This window comes from Trachemys scripta, chromosome 11 (assembly GCF_013100865.1).
Source record: "Trachemys scripta elegans isolate TJP31775 chromosome 11, CAS_Tse_1.0, whole genome shotgun sequence".
NCBI lineage: Eukaryota > Metazoa > Chordata > Testudines > Emydidae > Trachemys > Trachemys scripta.
Genome location: NC_048308.1, coordinates 30,486,514 through 30,502,958, shown reverse-complemented (window position 1 = coordinate 30,502,958; position 16,445 = coordinate 30,486,514). Strand labels below are relative to the sequence as shown.

General features: G+C 38.6%; 2 protein-coding genes across 15 annotated transcripts in view; one reads left to right on the top strand and one right to left on the bottom strand.

Annotated features, from left to right (window-relative positions):
• CD302 (CD302 molecule) overlaps positions 1-10,921 on the top strand; it is a 36,075-nt gene extending 25,154 nt beyond the window's left edge. For 2 of the 4 annotated variants that reach the window (XM_034786543.1, XM_034786546.1), the window contains 2 exons: positions 2,114-2,140; positions 6,222-7,412. In XM_034786543.1, the coding sequence (XP_034642434.1) occupies positions 2,114-2,140; positions 6,222-6,415 (221 nt within the window). In that variant the 3' untranslated portion in view covers positions 6,416-7,412. Of the gene's footprint in view, positions 1-2,113; positions 2,141-6,221; positions 7,413-9,798 lie in introns of those variants that run through there. The other 2 variants (XM_034786544.1, XM_034786545.1) reach the window with 2 other exon arrangements.
• A 1,745-nt stretch (positions 10,922-12,666) lies between these two features.
• Positions 12,667-16,445, bottom strand: part of MARCHF7 (membrane associated ring-CH-type finger 7) — a 35,423-nt gene continuing 31,644 nt past the window's right edge. For 9 of the 11 annotated variants that reach the window (XR_004647756.1, XM_034786538.1, XM_034786535.1 and 6 more), the window contains 2 exons: positions 15,406-15,454; positions 12,667-12,732 (listed from right to left, as the gene is read on the bottom strand). Coding sequence is in view for 9 of the 11 variants with exons in the window: in XM_034786538.1 (XP_034642429.1) it covers positions 12,677-12,732; positions 15,406-15,454 (105 nt within the window). In the remaining 2 variants the exon portion in view is untranslated. Of the gene's footprint in view, positions 12,775-15,405; positions 15,455-16,445 lie in introns of all 11 variants that reach the window. The other 2 variants (XM_034786534.1, XR_004647757.1) reach the window with 2 other exon arrangements.

Here is a 16,445-nt window from a genome sequence, read left to right as displayed (position 1 = left end):
CTTCATAATTTGCTGGAGAGGAAGTTACTCTCTTTAATAGCCATGTCTTTGTTTTGGAGGAACGGATCTTTATATTGGAAGATCTTTCCTTTCACAGACATCTAGATCTTCTTGTCTTTCCTTCTTGCTAGTTGCTTCTCTCTAAAGATGGCTCTTGCCACACTTCTATTTGTCTGATCTTTCCAGAATGGCCTCTGCCATGCTTCCTTTCCCAGCCACAATAGTACAAGTTATTTTGATTTTTTTTAAATTTTGCTACACTCACCCCTGTCTCTTTACAGGGTAATGAGGGTCCAGTTCAGTATCTCTGGGCTTGCAGAGTCATTTTTCATATATTCTGCACGCTGATGGCACTGGATTCAGTTGCTCATTTTTTCTCCCACCAAGGCTGCTCTGTGGGACTGGGATCTGCCAGCTCTCTTCACCCTTTTTTTTTTTTTTTCTCCTCCTTCTTTTCAAAGATAGCTCCACTGATGGTTACTCAAATTTAAGGCATGGATCTGTGGGTTCAGGGTTCTTTTTATCTTTTTATATCACTTTCATTTATTCCCCCACTGCCGTTTATTGCAGAGAGCTGTATTAAGCCACTATCTTGTTTGCTGCCTTAGCCACACCCCCATGACTATATTTTTAATAATTTTGTTTCACTATATGTTTGGTCTTTAACAATTAATAGACTAGATTTCACAATATGCTTAAAAATAGACTTTAATGGTGCTATAATTTAAACAGTTCTTCAAGAAACCCTATTCCTCTCTCTCCTTTGGGCTGGTTCTGGGTTGTTTTCCAGTACTCTGCTTTGGCCAAGGCCTGATTTACAATAAAAAATTTAGTTCAGTTTAGTTACATTGGTTAGGGGTGTGGAAAAATCCATGCCCCGGAGAGGCGTAGTTAAGCCAACCTACATCCCTGTATAGACAGTGCTAGGTGGACAGAAGAATTCTTCCATTGACCTAGCTACCGCCCCTGGGGAGGTGTATTACCTATGCCAACAGGAGAATCTCTCCCATCAGTGTAGACAGTGTCTACACTGAAGTGCTACAGCAGTGCAGCTGCATCAGTACAGCTGTAGCATTTTAAGTGTAGACAAGCCACAAGTCTTGTGGACTATAAAAGCTATTGTTTTTCTGATTTACTAATAATTATCTGAATTATTGACCCCTTGAATAGCTTGCAGAGAGAATTTATCTAAAGTTCTAGAGGAGTTAATCACATGACTGTGCATATAATTTCAGTCTAAGGGAAGCCACAGAGGAGGAGTGTTCATGCTTATGTTAGAGATCTCGCTGTAGCCTTGCCCTACCACTACTGTCAGGATGTCTGTTCGTGGGTGATCCTTTTTTGTATAGTAGTTCAGTTTTCTAGAAGACAACACAATATATCTAAAAACGTGAGTTTGCTGTGTTTCTGTCTCAGAATCCTTATTGAAGAACCATATATTAACAGGAATTACAGTAGCCTCTAATCCACTACAATGATGATGCATTGTGCTGCGGTTAGTTTTAGAAACATAAGTTATGTGGATGTGGAACCATGTAGATGCATCACTGTGTTGTGGAGGGTGGGGGAGGAGTTCAGTGTTGACACTTGGCAGCTATGTTTGTTGCAACCAAGTCAGATGAGCATGTCACAACCTGGTTATAAAAACAAAGTTGTACTTGCAGGATCCTAGTCCTCTTCTCTTACCTGTACAAATTAGGAGTAACTGTTGAAGGCAAGGCACTTCTCTCATTCATCAGGGTAAGAATAAGGCCCTTGGTGTAGACGGAAGCCACAGTGACTTGACTGAGAACATAGAGGAGCCAGTCATAGAAGTGATATTAGAGTCTGGCTCCTTGTTTCACACTTAAATGACACCTCCCCTCATCCACACTTATGTTACCTTATTCTGCATTTTCTGTTAACTTCATGGACATCGGCATGAGTGGTGGGACCATCGTTTTTTTTATTAATACAGTTACGTAAACTTTTTCCTGTGAGAAAGCATTCTTCCCTCAATTACTTACACATCAAAAACTGTGATGAAAATTAACTTTCTTTGAAAATAGTAGTTTATTCCATACAAACATGAAACAAGCTAAACACCTAATTTTAAATCTTTTTTTTCTTGTAGTTGCATATGAAAAGAAGTACTTACCAGGTGAGTGTTTGCATACCTTTGCTTGAAGTTTACAAGCATTTTATGGATGTTATTCACTGCCCCACTCACTTGCTTCCCAACTCCCACCTCCAAAAAAGAAGACAATGTATTTCTGCTGGTTATAGAACTACACATCTTGATTTACTTGTCTATTACCTTATTTTGGGTGATGTGCATACATATTATGTCAGCTGATATTCTGTTGCTATAGTATTAGATTAAGCTTTCACAAGGAAGGGAAAGAGCTTTATTACCTATATTAAAAAGAAGAACAGGAGTACTTGTGGCACCTTAGAGACTAACAAATTTATTAGAGCATAAGCTTTCGTGGACTACAGCCCACTTCTTCGGATGCATATAGAATGGAACATATATTGAGGAGATATATATACACACGTACAGAGAGCATAAACAGGTGGGAGTTGTCTTACCAACTCTGAGAGGCCAATTAATTAAGAGAAAAAAACCTTTTGAAGTGATAATCAAGCTAGCCCAGTACAGACAGTTTGATAAGAAGTGTGAGAATACTTACAAGGGGAGATCGATTCAATGTTTGTAATGGCTTAGCCATTCCCAGTCCTTATTCAAACCGGAGTTGATTGTGTCTAGTTTGCATATCAATTCTAGCTCAGCAGTCTCTCGTTGGAGTCTGTTTTTGAAGTTTTTCTGTTGTAATATAGCCACCCGCAGGTCTGTCACTGAAGGCAAGAGGTTAGTAAAATTCCCACTGCTAGTAGAGAGGTAGGTCAGAGTTGCACAGATTATGACATTTTTTTAGCTTGCTTTGGATGGTTACTCGTGTTTATCTCTTAGATGTAAAATAGATAAAGGAATAAACCGATATTGGGTTACCATATGTCTGGGTTTTCCTGGATACAACCGCTTCTTTTTTTAAAATTCTTTTTCAAATAAGAGGCAGTGTCTGGGATTTTTGCGGGCAGACATTGCAGCTCAGAAAGAGCTGTCTCCACGCCCTGATTGGTCTCTTCCCTGCAGCCACAGCTGTCAGATCCCACCCAGCTAGGTCCCAGCGTCCATCCCTGGGGAGGGGGAGAGGCCCCAAGGCAGGTGCTGACTGGTAGCTGCCTCTATCCTGGGCCTGCATCAGCACGCTGAGAGGGAGCGATGATGCCCCCTACCTTGAGAGTGAGGCTGCAGGTACCCCCTCCAGCTTCCCCCAGGTACCCTCCCAAGTACACATACCCCTCCAACATCCTCCCAAATACCTCCTCCAGCCCTTCCTCCTCCCCCCCCTACCTTCGACAGTGTCCTCTTTTTTGGGAACCTGAAATATGGTAACCCTACACTGATAGGAATTCCCTTTTTCTTTATCAAACCTGCAGCTGTTATGACTAACCCCTAAAGGGTTTGTTCAAAGTAACAAGTGGAGCCTTATCCATCTCCCTTCCTAGACACAACTCTCATCCTGGCCTCTGCCTAGTTTCTACCTACCTCCTCCATTTGCTAAATCATCTGAGAATTCAGAATGTACTAAAATTATTCAACCTAAAACATAAGGATGGTCTTCAGACCAGAGGATGAGGGAAGCAGATCTCTAGGGTTATTGGCTGTACATGTTCACAGATAACTAAGGTGCTTTTCAGGCCCCACCTGCACTTCAAAATGGATTGTGTTTGGAAACTGCTTTTAAACTCTGTCATAAAAATGACTTCAGCTGACATGGTTGTGTCACCACTATGAATAGGCCCCAACAGGTTAACAACATTTTAAAAAGAAACACTTCAAAATTATACCTTCATCCATGTGTGGCACAAATAGGTGTGAGCTGAAACCATTTTTGTAACAGGAAGCATTTTTAAAAACACAACATGGCATCCTGTGTACTTACACAAGCCTTAAATTAAGGGGTCAGGAACAAATGTCCCTTGCTGGAGCTAGCCCTACTACTTGTCAGAGTAACTAGTATGTAACTTAACTAGTCCTAAAGATACATATTCAGAACTAGTTTATAAATATCTGTTACTTTGCTTGACCAGTTCCATATAGGGTGACCAGATGTCCCAATATTCAGCTGTTTGTCCCGCATCCCGATGGATGTATTGTCGGGACCGATATTTGGCCTCAGTGGCACTCCGGCTTTTTTTTTTGTTTGTTTCGGCGGTGTCCTGCCCCTCCATGTGTCCCGATATTTAGTTTTTGTCATCTAGTCACCTTAATTCCATAACTCCAATTATTTTACCATTTTAGCAGAGTAAGATTTTCAGTAGTGCAATACAAGAGAGGGCATCCCTATCTGAGCTCATAGTAACTTCTTCAAGTCAGGAATCAGCATTACTTTTATCACATAACCCCCGGGACACTGAGTTCATTTTGTTCAAAAGAAATTTTCAGTTTTCTTTATAGTCATCTCAGTGAAATATTTGCTAATTGGATCAATATTGAGTTAGGAGGCCTGTAAAACAATTAAAGAAAATGGAGAAAGCGACTGCCTTAGAAGATAAATTGCCTCATGTCTGTGTAAGTTTTCTTGTCTGCCAAATGTTAACCCACTCTTACCTGGTGGCAGTTAATGTCCCATTTTAACAAAATAGCATAAGGTTCATATTAGTTAATCAAAACTAAAAATGTAATGTTCTTAATAGAAATTAACATTTTTTAAATAAGCTACTTTTTCTCCCTTTAAATCTGAATAGCTTATCACTTTATACAAAACAGAAATCCTCTGTTATCAGTGGAGGTTTTGAACTAAATGGTTAACGTAAGCTTGAATGGAGTATTTCTGAAGCATCTGGATTGATTCAGAATATTTTCCTCTGAAACCAATAGAACCTTCCTATTGAATGAGTAGTTTTGCTCAAAAATGTCTGGGTCACTGCTCATTTCAATTGAACCAAACCATTGCTGTAATCAACTTTCTGAACTAGTTTAAATTTTCAATAATCAAAGGCACTAGTTTTTCCTGAGCCCAAAGGATGGAAGTCACCCCTTCCAACTCAGCTGCAAGTTCTAATAATCAGGTTTTGTGTAGCTATTTCTGTGGGGAATAGAATTCACATGGGTGGGTTTAGGCAGTAGTTCTTTTGTCGCTGGACATGACCACTGCCATATCCTCTCCTTACACCTTTGTAAATCTGGAGTAGCTTCCATTGACCTGGGTGGAGTTACTCTTGATTTACACTGAGGTGAGGGCTTAATATGGATCTGTGTAATCATGAGTCTAAATTCCCCTTGTCAGCTGGTCTATTCAGAGCTTGTGCAGATACTCCTTCCATGGCAGGCTCTTGGAGCCACTTAAACCTCAAGTAGGCAATAAGGGGAATGAAAAGAAAGAATGATCACCTTTAGGCATACAACAGCTCCATATTTTCTTGTATTTTCACAGTATTTGTGACACTTAAGGGTAAGTTCTATTCTCATTCCTTGACTACTGCAGATTCTTTCTGTTTGACAAGAAAGGCATAGGATCAGTGGGTGGTAGTTTAATTTTTTTTTAACCCCACATTGTATATGAGGAGCAGGTTTTCCTACAATGAGCACTAAGCAGTACATTCTAAGTTGAATTCCCTGACACCTGTAAATGTACAATTTCCACAAGTAATTTCCCCCTGAGAGAGCAGAAAAATACCACAAACTGAATGCTAACTTGTTCTTCCATTATGTTTGCTCCACTCTTGGGATTAAATTAATCCCTTGGGAAAAGGCACAGTTATAAAATACTTCTGCCAAAATGAAGTTACATCATTATTTTAGTGATGTGTAAAGTGCGAGGCCTAGAGTAGTTCATCCCTTTTAACCTCAGAATAAATATTTATTTGGTTAAAGAATTCTGGAAAAGGAAGAGTAGAAACTGGGATTTGAAAAGAAGTCCCAACAGTTGGAATTTTTCTAAGCAATTAAATGACAAAAAAAGTCAACTAATGAAGACAGACTAGATTACAGGAAAGGAAGAGCTAATGGTTTAGGATGTTTGCCAGATAATCCCAAGGTTTCCATGTGCTGCCACTGAATGCAATTAATTATAAAATAAACTAGATAACTGTGCACTTAATGTTTATATCCCCTTAGTATAAATGCCTTGTGTATGAATGGTCATTTACAAGACTGTCTTCTTTTGTTTCAGATAAAACTGCTTTGACTACCACCTTGGTCATAATTTTTACTATAGTTGTGACAGTTTCTGCAGCATTATTTTGGTTCCTGTACAAAAGAAATATTTCTTCTGGAGTTTTATGTATAACACACCATTCAACAGCTGAAATGCCATACAGTGATGAAACTGTTCTAATAGATGAAGAAAATGAGTATACTGCTTAAAATGTAAAATTATACAATTTTATTTAAATGCCAAAAAGTTACATCTTATCCATATTTAGGCTTCAGTCCTGTAAGCACATGCATAACTTTACTCACATAATAATGTGCTAGTTGTTAGGACACAGATAGAGAAAACAGACTAAAAATAGTCAAAAGTATTTCCCATTGAGCTGTCAGAGTTCATATTCAAAATTCTCTCCAACTGTATTTAGTGCACCTGGAAATACCTGGAGTATGAGTTGGTCTGTCTCAGTGAAGTGTCATTCTGACAAGAGCAAGCATTTAATTAAATGTTAAGATTTCAAAAATTCCGCAGATTTCCATAACAGGTTTTAAATTCATTTGTTTCATCTGTGTTCATGACTGGTTTTCATTCCTGTGACTATTTTAGCAAATAAAAGTTTGAAACGCTAGCTAATTTTAAATGAATAGTATAGAAAGAAAATTTGAATTTGTGTTTGCACTGAAACCTTAATTCAAAGAACTTCCAGTCAATGCACAGAAATTAGCCACGTGATCTGCATCCAGTCAAAACAGTCTGAACTTCAGACCATTCAGACTCATGAAACTGGTTTAAAAAAAAATGCTCTTACCCAAAATGAGTAATTTCAGGCAAAACTTAGCAAATTATCTGCAAACAATTTAAAAGAGGGAGGTGAAATTCCTCAAATTATTTGCCCAGTTCAAATTAGGATTAGAGTCCAAATGTTCAAAAACTCTAATTTTGTATTTGCAGCTAATTGTAGCTGCAGGGTTAAGAGGTCAAGTCTTGGCCCCAGTTGTGCAGATCCTTAAAGATGCATGGAAATCGTTTGGCCTCTGCACAGGAATAGGGGTCTGCTTCCACTGATCAGGGTTTAGCAGCTATCATTTATAGCCATGCTTATTTGATTGCAATATGTAGTCATCCTATTTTTTTAAGGGGGAAACTAGTGGGCAAACTGTTCATCTGGCTAACCTGCAACTGTTTTAATATATAAAACAAAATTGAAAGATCGCTGTGTGCATGTGTACTCTGTTGCCACAACTTTTCTTTTCTATGCTTTAAAATGTTGCATTTTACCCAGTGAGACTGCAAAAAGACCAAAACCTTGTGAAGATTCTCAAGGGAGGTCCGCATCTCTGTGAAGCAAAGGAATTGGTATTAGAGAAGGTAGATTTGATACACACCAATTAAAAGTCGGTAAATGATGTTAATAGCATGATAAGGAACAGAATATTTATATGTATACAGTATGCTTCCTTCAGAGCTTAGTGGAATTAAATCTTAATTTCTTGCGCAAGTAACAGAGGGGTAGCTGTGTTAGTCTGTATCCACAAAAACAACGAGGAGTCCCGGGGCACCTTAAAGACTAACAGATTTATTTGGGCATAAGCTTTCATGGGTAAAGCTGTTAGTCTTTAAGGTTCCACCAGACTCCTCGTTGTATTTCTTGAGCAGAAACTGAATTGGAACTGCAAAGAAATGGAGGCTGACCTTATTCTCTACAGATATAACATAATAGGAGCAGTAGGAAATTTAGTAGTCTCTTTTTTGTAGTTCCTCACCTTCTTAGGTGATATGAGCTCAACTTCTATAGCCACTGTCATATCTCTTCCTCATCAAATCTTGTTATAAAATCTAAATGGCTCAAACGTGAGAAAGCTTCATGCCTGTTGCTCCAGCCAGTGCCACCTTCCCTGTGTTTTCCCCCACAATGCTGTTTTGCTGATTCTGTTTTGCTCCATTCTGCTTCTCTCCCTATTTTCATTATGCATTTGATGTTCCTATTGCACACCAAACCTGTTGTTATGCCTCTTGCTCTTTTTTCACCTGTTGGAGATTTTCTCTGAAGGGATTTTTGCTGTTCTAATCCTTGTGTCTGCTAAAAGGTGATTAAGATACATGATGACATGTTTTAAACATTCCTCTGAGTGGCACTAGTGTGTATGTTGTCTAAGGGCTGAATAGAATGTATGTTGAGGTATTCAGCAATATTCATTCCGCTAGAGGGACCAGGGAAAATTCTCAAGATGCCATTCAAATTTGCCTGAGCCTAGCCTTTAAAAGGACAGCACCTATCCCTAGTGTTAAAGATACTAATCATGAACAAGCAATGCACTAAGTCAGTGGTCCCCAACCTTTTTTGTCTGGCGGGCACCAGATGACGAGCCACGGAGGACTGTGGCGGTGGACGAGCATCTGCCAAAATGCTGCCGACAAGCAGCAACGTCAATAGGCATCGCCACCGAAATGCCACCGACAAGCGGTGTCATCCAGAGGTGTCGCCGCCGAAATGCCGCCAAAAATCGGCAGTGACGCCTCTGGATGACGCTGCTTGTCGGCGGCATTTCGGCAGATGCTCGTCCACCGGCCAGTATGCGGATGCCATGGCGGGGATCCCTGCACTAAGTAATTGAATGGAAGCTCTTCTCTGAGTTTACAGTAGTATAAGCTACTCCTGCACTCTGGTGCAGAGTTGAGACACCCTAGATCTAAGTTTACAGTCATAGCCAAAATGGTGTAGCAAAGCGAAGAGCGTTCTGGTTTATGTACAGAAGTTCTGGATCAAGTGACCCACCCTTGGCAGCATTCTCAGCTATACAAACTAGAGCAAGCAAGCACGCACGCACTGAAGGCAGTACTCCAGGTCTATTGATTGTCAAGTCACTAAACAAGAGAAACATTCTCATATTCCATAGACAAACAGATTAGGGGGATTGTATTAATTAATAGACTAGTTTGCCTCTAGGGAGGTTTACTTCTTAAGTTTGCATAAGTGAGCACGATTACTGCTCTGAACCCCTGTATTAAGGGTTCAGATTCCTGTGAAGTATAGATGGGTGCTGTCTACTTTTGCAAAAAAGTCTTAACTCTGGTTCACTAACCCATGTTAAAACAGTAATGGAGACAATAACTCTGCTATTAACTTGGGTTAGGAACTTTTTAAAGCTTATAGGTGAGTGTGGGGTTGAATTTGAGCTGCTAACTTGAATTAAAAGCTCAGTTGGCATGTCTACACTGCTATCTAAACCCAAGTTAGCAACCTGAGGAAGCTAACCCAAGTTGTTTCTTTGTTTGGAGTGTAGACATACATACCCACAGGCATGGCAGCAGTAATTGTGCTCACTAGAGGCAAACTAGTCTATTCAGAGGGCACTACAAAATGTAAATATGTGTAAGCTTCAGCAGTAATGGAAGCTAGATTTTTTTAATTCAGTTAAGCAGGCCCCAAGTAAAGTGAGGTGAAATAGGGGCCTGATCCATCAATGGGCCCAGGCAGAGGGCCACAAGCCCATCCATCACCATGAGAAAAAAATTCAGGCTTTTAGATGTTTGAGTTTGACTAAACATTATTTATATAAATCTCAGTATGTTTGATTGTACCTGTGTATCTATGCAGCATTTAGATCTTGCAATCTACCTGAGCCAATCAGATGCGGTGTTTGAACAGAAGCAACATTCTGAACAGTGAGCTGGTCCTCCAGGGTGCCTAGAAGGGTTGACACACATAACAGTACCTTCCGGCTGCATAGAGGGCATTGGTCACTGGTGTATCCTTAATATTGCCATGTCTGGCTCTAAATACAAATCAAACAGCCAGAAACTCCAAGAGCTTAAAGAAAAGAAACTGAAGGATGTCAATCAGTGATCTAATTTTTCTAGTCAGACAAGGCCTCTCAACAGCCTGGTTCAAGCAATGCACAAACTGGGAAACCGGATGAAGAAAAACAGCAATATTGTGGTGATTTCAATATAGAGTCTGTGGAAATTGAAGGACAGCAGCCAGATGAATAGTGATTCCAATCTAATGACTTCCAAAGGTAATCATGGTAATATTACCATCAGACTCAAGTTTTCAACAAGCAGGAGAAAGTAGTGCTGCATTTCTTACTGATGTGTGTTGGGGTTCTCCCCCTCCACCCCCCCATTTTTTTTTTTTTTTTTTTTTTTTTATTTAAAGATTCAGGATTGTGGCTAAACACATTAGATTGTTAATTGAAAAAAAAAATTATTTAGTGTACTGCATTTCTTCAAAATTCAGAAGCTCTGGAAGTCAATACCAAAAGATGTTGATGGCCATAGTTTTCCTGATTTTTTTCTCAAATGCAAGACTTCGTACAAGAAAAAAAAAAAAGATTCTGCGAGACTAGTTCAAATCTACTTTGGGGAAGGAACTTGAATTGCCATTACTTATCTTACTTAAGGGGATTTACAACAGAAAAATAACTAATCTTCAGTGAAGTGTACATAGGCTTAAGAATTTTTTGTGCACTGCCAGTGATTGGCAGAAGCTGAAAAAAGTTTCAGCAAGCTAGCACTCATCAAAAACTGTAGATTATCTACTGTGGCACAGGGAACACTTGCGTCATGTTGTCATTTTGTCTACGGTGTGTGAACTCAAGAAAAAAATAAATGTAGTAAGATCATTTGTGATTTTGCAATGAAAAAGGCCAAACTAAAGTTGTAAAGTGATTAAGGCTTGTGAGTGCCCTTTTCAAAATAAAATATATTTTTCTCTTTCATTAGTGTGTCTGTATAGGATGGGATAGGAGCCTGTGTTATGAATTTGTCCTGGGCCCAGCAAAATGTTGCTTAGGCCTAGTAGGGGAGTCTTGACTGGCCACACCTTCTCCATGGCAGGAACTAGTAGAAGCCATGTTGCTAGTCACTTAAAACTTGTTTCAACTACACCTCTACCCCGATATAACGCCGTCCTTGGGAGCCAAAAAACTCTTACCATGTTATAAGTGAAACCGCGTTATATCGAACTTGCTTTGATCTGCCTGAGCGCGCAGCCCCACACTACTGGAGACGCTGCTTTACTGCATTCTATCCGAATTTGTGTTATATCGGGGTAGAGGTGTATATACTGTCAAGAACTGGCCTGTATTGGCAGTGGATTTCCTAGATAATCCAATAGGGCATCTTTTAATCTCAGAATTGGTAGATTCTAGAGTGCTTATGCATATTACAAATTGAGTTTGAAGGAGGAATTCTACTTATAATGGTACAGAACAAGAGATTTAGTTGCAATAGAGGGACTCTCCTTGACCATGTTATGCATCTGTTTCCCTTGAAAAAATAGTAGTAATCTACTCCTTGACAGATGTGTCTAACCAAATGCAGTTGTAAAAAAAGATAGGTAGATATCTGAACCTAGATAATTTTAAGTATCCTACAGAAAGAGGCTCTTTTTCTGTACATGACAAGAATGTATATTCAACCTAACTTCTTCCAAGTTGGTATTCCCAGAGTGGTATTAGTTTTCATACCAGTAAATTGTTCCCCAGGTTATACAGAGAACATTAAGACAGTATATAGGTTACCAGACTTACAAGGTGAGATGTGTAGATCTTGCTACCATGTTAAGTTTAGGAAGACAGTTCTACAATTACCCATGCTTAAAAAAGGAACATTCCAGCGCAGTTCTATGCATCATCTTTATTTATAAAGAAGTGACAACACTAGAAAACACATTGATATAACCAGTGCTTTAACAGTGAATGTGGGATCTAAAAAAGGTTTTTAAACTAACCAGGTCGATTAAGATTTTAAATCCTATCAAGTTGCATTTCTGCCAGGAATGCCAAAATGCAAGAGTTTACAGCTGCAATATTTCCTTAATGGAATATCCACATAATATCAAATATAATCTCAAATTTCCAAATCAGTACATAAAAAAGCCATCATTAACACTTTAATAGTAGAAGCCCCTTGCAAGTTCTTATTGCTATTGAGTTTAACACTCTTCAAATAAAATTTGGAAACTGAACACTGTAGTTTTACAGTACCCATTCATCCTATGTGAACACTGGAAGCAAGTGATTATAAGAAACTACAACATAAGCATTTTTAAAGGGAAAATTTATGCTATAAGTACATGGGTCCCGCCACCCCAAAACACACAATTACCAGTATAGGAGAAAAACTTGATAGACCAATCCAGCAATCTAATTGACTACAGTAAGACATTAATATAAAGGGAGATATGACTTCCTTAAATATTTAAAATCTACTTTTTCAAAACAAGGCATAAGATCCCATCTCAAAGGGGATACAGCGTTGTATATCTAACTCTTGCACACCTTGCTGAATAGTTTTCAAATTCGTTGTTTATGTTCCGGTACGCAGCAACAGATTGAGTTCAGTAATGCTTTAAAAACTATAGTAATATTCAATGCACTTTCTACTAAAGAGAGCAAAAAATAAATGCATATTGATGGTACTTTCTTGCTAGTTCAGCATCTTTGCATCACTTCTGTTTGGCTCTTGCAGCATTAAGCAGTGTCAAAACTTCTGCCAGCATCACTGTCTTCGGAATCATCCTCTGAAGCTGTTGGAAGAATATAGTACAATCAAAAGCCTTCTTAAAGGTCTGTAAAATGTAGAATTAAAATTGTTTTTAGTTTAAGTGTGAATACAAGAGATTTAATTTAAAACCAAAATTCAGAATTTTCTATCACAAGAATCAGACCATTCAAGTGCATGTTAAAATGCAAGATTTTCTAAGTTTTAATGCAGGCGCCTAGAAAAATTTATCATCATTTACATGCAGCTGCCATTTGCTTAAAAAAAAAAAAAAACACCCCAAACACCTGTCCCTGCTTAAGGCTGAGTATAAACTGGCCCTTCTTTATGTTGACTAACACCAGTAGCTATGGCAGGGAAACACCATAGCAGTGGTGCTTGTGGGGGTGAAAAAAGTCAAAGCGAACAAAATATGTTCAGATATTTCTAAAATATCTAAAAAGATTCATTATCCCAAACAGAGAGGATACTTTAGAAAACTGATAGTTTTATAAAGCTGTCAGCCATGCTGTGTCACTTATTTTTGCTTCGAAGTAACAATTTTCCTGGTTTTCAGAGATTCTCTAGTACTATGTGCTATAGAAAATTGTGGTAGAAATTTATATAGGGCTGCATGAGAGGGAAACAGAGGAAAGAATACACATTTGCAAACTGAAAAAAATAGTAATGTATTTCTGTGCAACACTCATCCTGACGTGCTCTAAGATGTTTGTGTACACACAGGAATCACTTCCACCACCACCACAGAAGTGCAACCACCTTTTGGGTGAGCAATGCAATTGTATAATTACTTTTCCTTTACTGTTTAGTGCCATGTTAAGACATACTTGCTGAAATTCTTTTTTTCATACTTAAGTGGGAGATAGCTTAGGATCGTCTATATGGAAAACTGTCACTGTAAGAACTTTGGAACCATCTTGGATAAACCTACTTGCATTCAGGAACAACTTGTTCATGAATAGCTGCAATATAACTAGCTGTGGCAGAATTCAATCAGTATTTATTTTTAACCTTCCCTCCTCCCCCGATTTTATCAATGTAATACATTTTTCACAGCAGGGCTATAGAGGATTCCCTGCATTGTTGGGGAAACTGGATCTCTGGAAGCGGAGGGTGCAGGGAAGGCTGTGGAGCTGGTGGGACTGAGCAGACATTTCTGGCCAGGACTACAGGGAGGAAGACAAGCCCCCTAGAGTTGGGGAGGTCACCCACTGCTGAACACCTCCTTTCTGGGGAAAACTCTCACACTCCCAGAAAGCGAGCAAGTGAACAGGGCCACTACAGTGGGGCTGCAGAGGGCTTGCTGAACACCAACGATGCCACATCCCTGTGGGTGTAAGGTGTAGGGATACTGGCATTCACAGACTGCTATTATTGATTGACATTTTTTTCCATTGATTTCTGTGTCAGGTAAATTCAACATTTACTGATGACTACCAATTTAAAAATTCAATTGTGCCAATCCTAAGTATAAGTTAAAAGGGAAGCTGGCCTCAATTCTCCCCTTCCCCTCAAAAACTAAATTATTTTGTAAAGACTGGTGAGGGAGAGCATATTTAATGCACAGTTTCAGACTCCCAAACTCAATGTTTATGCCAATTGATAAATCACCTGTCAAATTCTCTGCAGATCAAACTCAAGGAGAAACAAGGCTCAGTCCAGAATTCATTTGTTCTATAAAAGGACAATTATCTAAATGAGGAATAAGTTATTTTATAAAAAATTCTGGTCACCTTTGTTTTAGAAAAATATTAGCTAGCTAACAACTAGACCATTACCATATGAAGTCATGCATTCAGGCTCATGAAACTAAATCAGAATTTGTTTCCTAGAGCACAAGCAAAGAACTATTCCTATAGTACTTCGAACACTTCATCTCATGGATGGAAATCATAGTCAGGCCTTATGACCTGTATTACATTTTTCTATAAAAAAAGAGTCATCCATACACTGAGGTTGACAAATCAAAGCAGTCATCAATATCTTTCCAATGTCTACACGTATCAACAAGCAAAAGACAACATTTAGATTCATTTAAACACTAGGCTACGCGGGCTTCTGCCAGTGTAGCCCAGGGCACAGGAATTAGATAGTGAAAAGTTTACCCAGTCGCTATACTTTCACTCTGCTAGAGGTCTTGCAACTGACTAGTGTGTATCACAAAAGCAGGTGCTGATAAACAGAGGCATAGCCAAAATGGTTCAGGTAGGGGGAGCCAGAGAGGGAGAGATGGTCATCACCTGAGCGGTCTCAACTGCAATTTAAGCTGCCTTCCCCTAATAAAACCACTATAAAAAGAGAACAGTCACCACCCAAGTGACCACAAACTACAGTTTGGGAACTAATTACTCCAATAAATGAAGACAGGTTAATCTGAATAATTAAAGAATCCTGGTACTGTTATGCACAGGCTTCAATTACAGAGAATAATCTTTCTGGTCTCAAAAAATAAATCCACTCCCCAACAGACTATAAACATATAGGAAAGCTAATTTGAGCCCTTAATCTAGATGCCAATTCACTCCCAACACCCTTCCAGTGTTACATGATGAAATAGCCACTGCTCTATAAACTCACAAGCCAGCTTCAGCACTTATATTTGGTTCTATAGCAAGCAGGATTCTTTTCAGTTCAGTTTCACTTCAGGTTAAACCAACATAGGGAAACTAAACAAATCTGGAAAGGAAAAGCCACCTACTTTCAATATCTTCCATATGTGCCTGAAGAGTTCTTGCAAGGTTAATAAACTAGAAACAAGGTAAAGAGAAAGTAATTTAAATGTTGCAAAATAATCTGCAGAAACTTGCAACAAGTTAGCACAGAGGTTTGCTTTCTTCTTTTAAAAAAAAAAGGAAAAAAAAATGCATTTTATGCCTTTACCCCAAAGTCCTTTCCAAGGGAGTCACTCTATGCCCTTATCAGCATAAACCATCAGTACAAAGTTTAAGTTATTTAAAAAAATAAGGCACATTGTATCAGACTATTGTGTAATACCAATTGGAAGTGTGAATCTCCACTGTGTCAAAAAGGATCCTGACAGTGAAGTCAATGGTGTCATGTTCATGCTCTATATTCTGGAAAACATGTCTAATTCAAAAATCAAATATACAGTCAGTTATGGAAATGGGAAAAACTTTAACAACAGCTATTTGGTTCCTAGTGTTACAAAAATGTAATTTTAATAATAGATAAACCAAATGCAACTTGGTATATAAATTGATCTAATGAGTAATGACTTCATTAGATGAACTCATTTCAAATACATTAATCTGAATATAGTGGGATTTTATGGGGGAAGTAGAACCCACTTAACTAGATGATGGTCAGAGAATCTACACTAAAGAACTTATGCAAACTATAGTAAATAGAAGGCTTAAAATACAATAAAATAAGTCACTAATTACAACTTTAATGCTTTAAAAGATTAGGGTGGAGATTTTCAAAGCTCTGAGGGAGTTGGGTGCCCAGTTTCCCATTAACTTTCATGAAAATGGGGTATACAGATCCCCTGGCACCATTGAAAATCTTAACCTAGATTTTTAGCAATTAAAATGTACTAATTATTATAGTTATAGCTGCCTTCAGAACCACATTCAATACACCATAAATTGAAAGCTGTAGTGATAAGAATATACTTTATATGTATAGCACCATAAATGTACATGACCCTTTGCAGTAGGAGATTAGAGCCAACAGGTTCCCTACTCCAAATGCTTAAGTCTAGGCATACTATCGGAT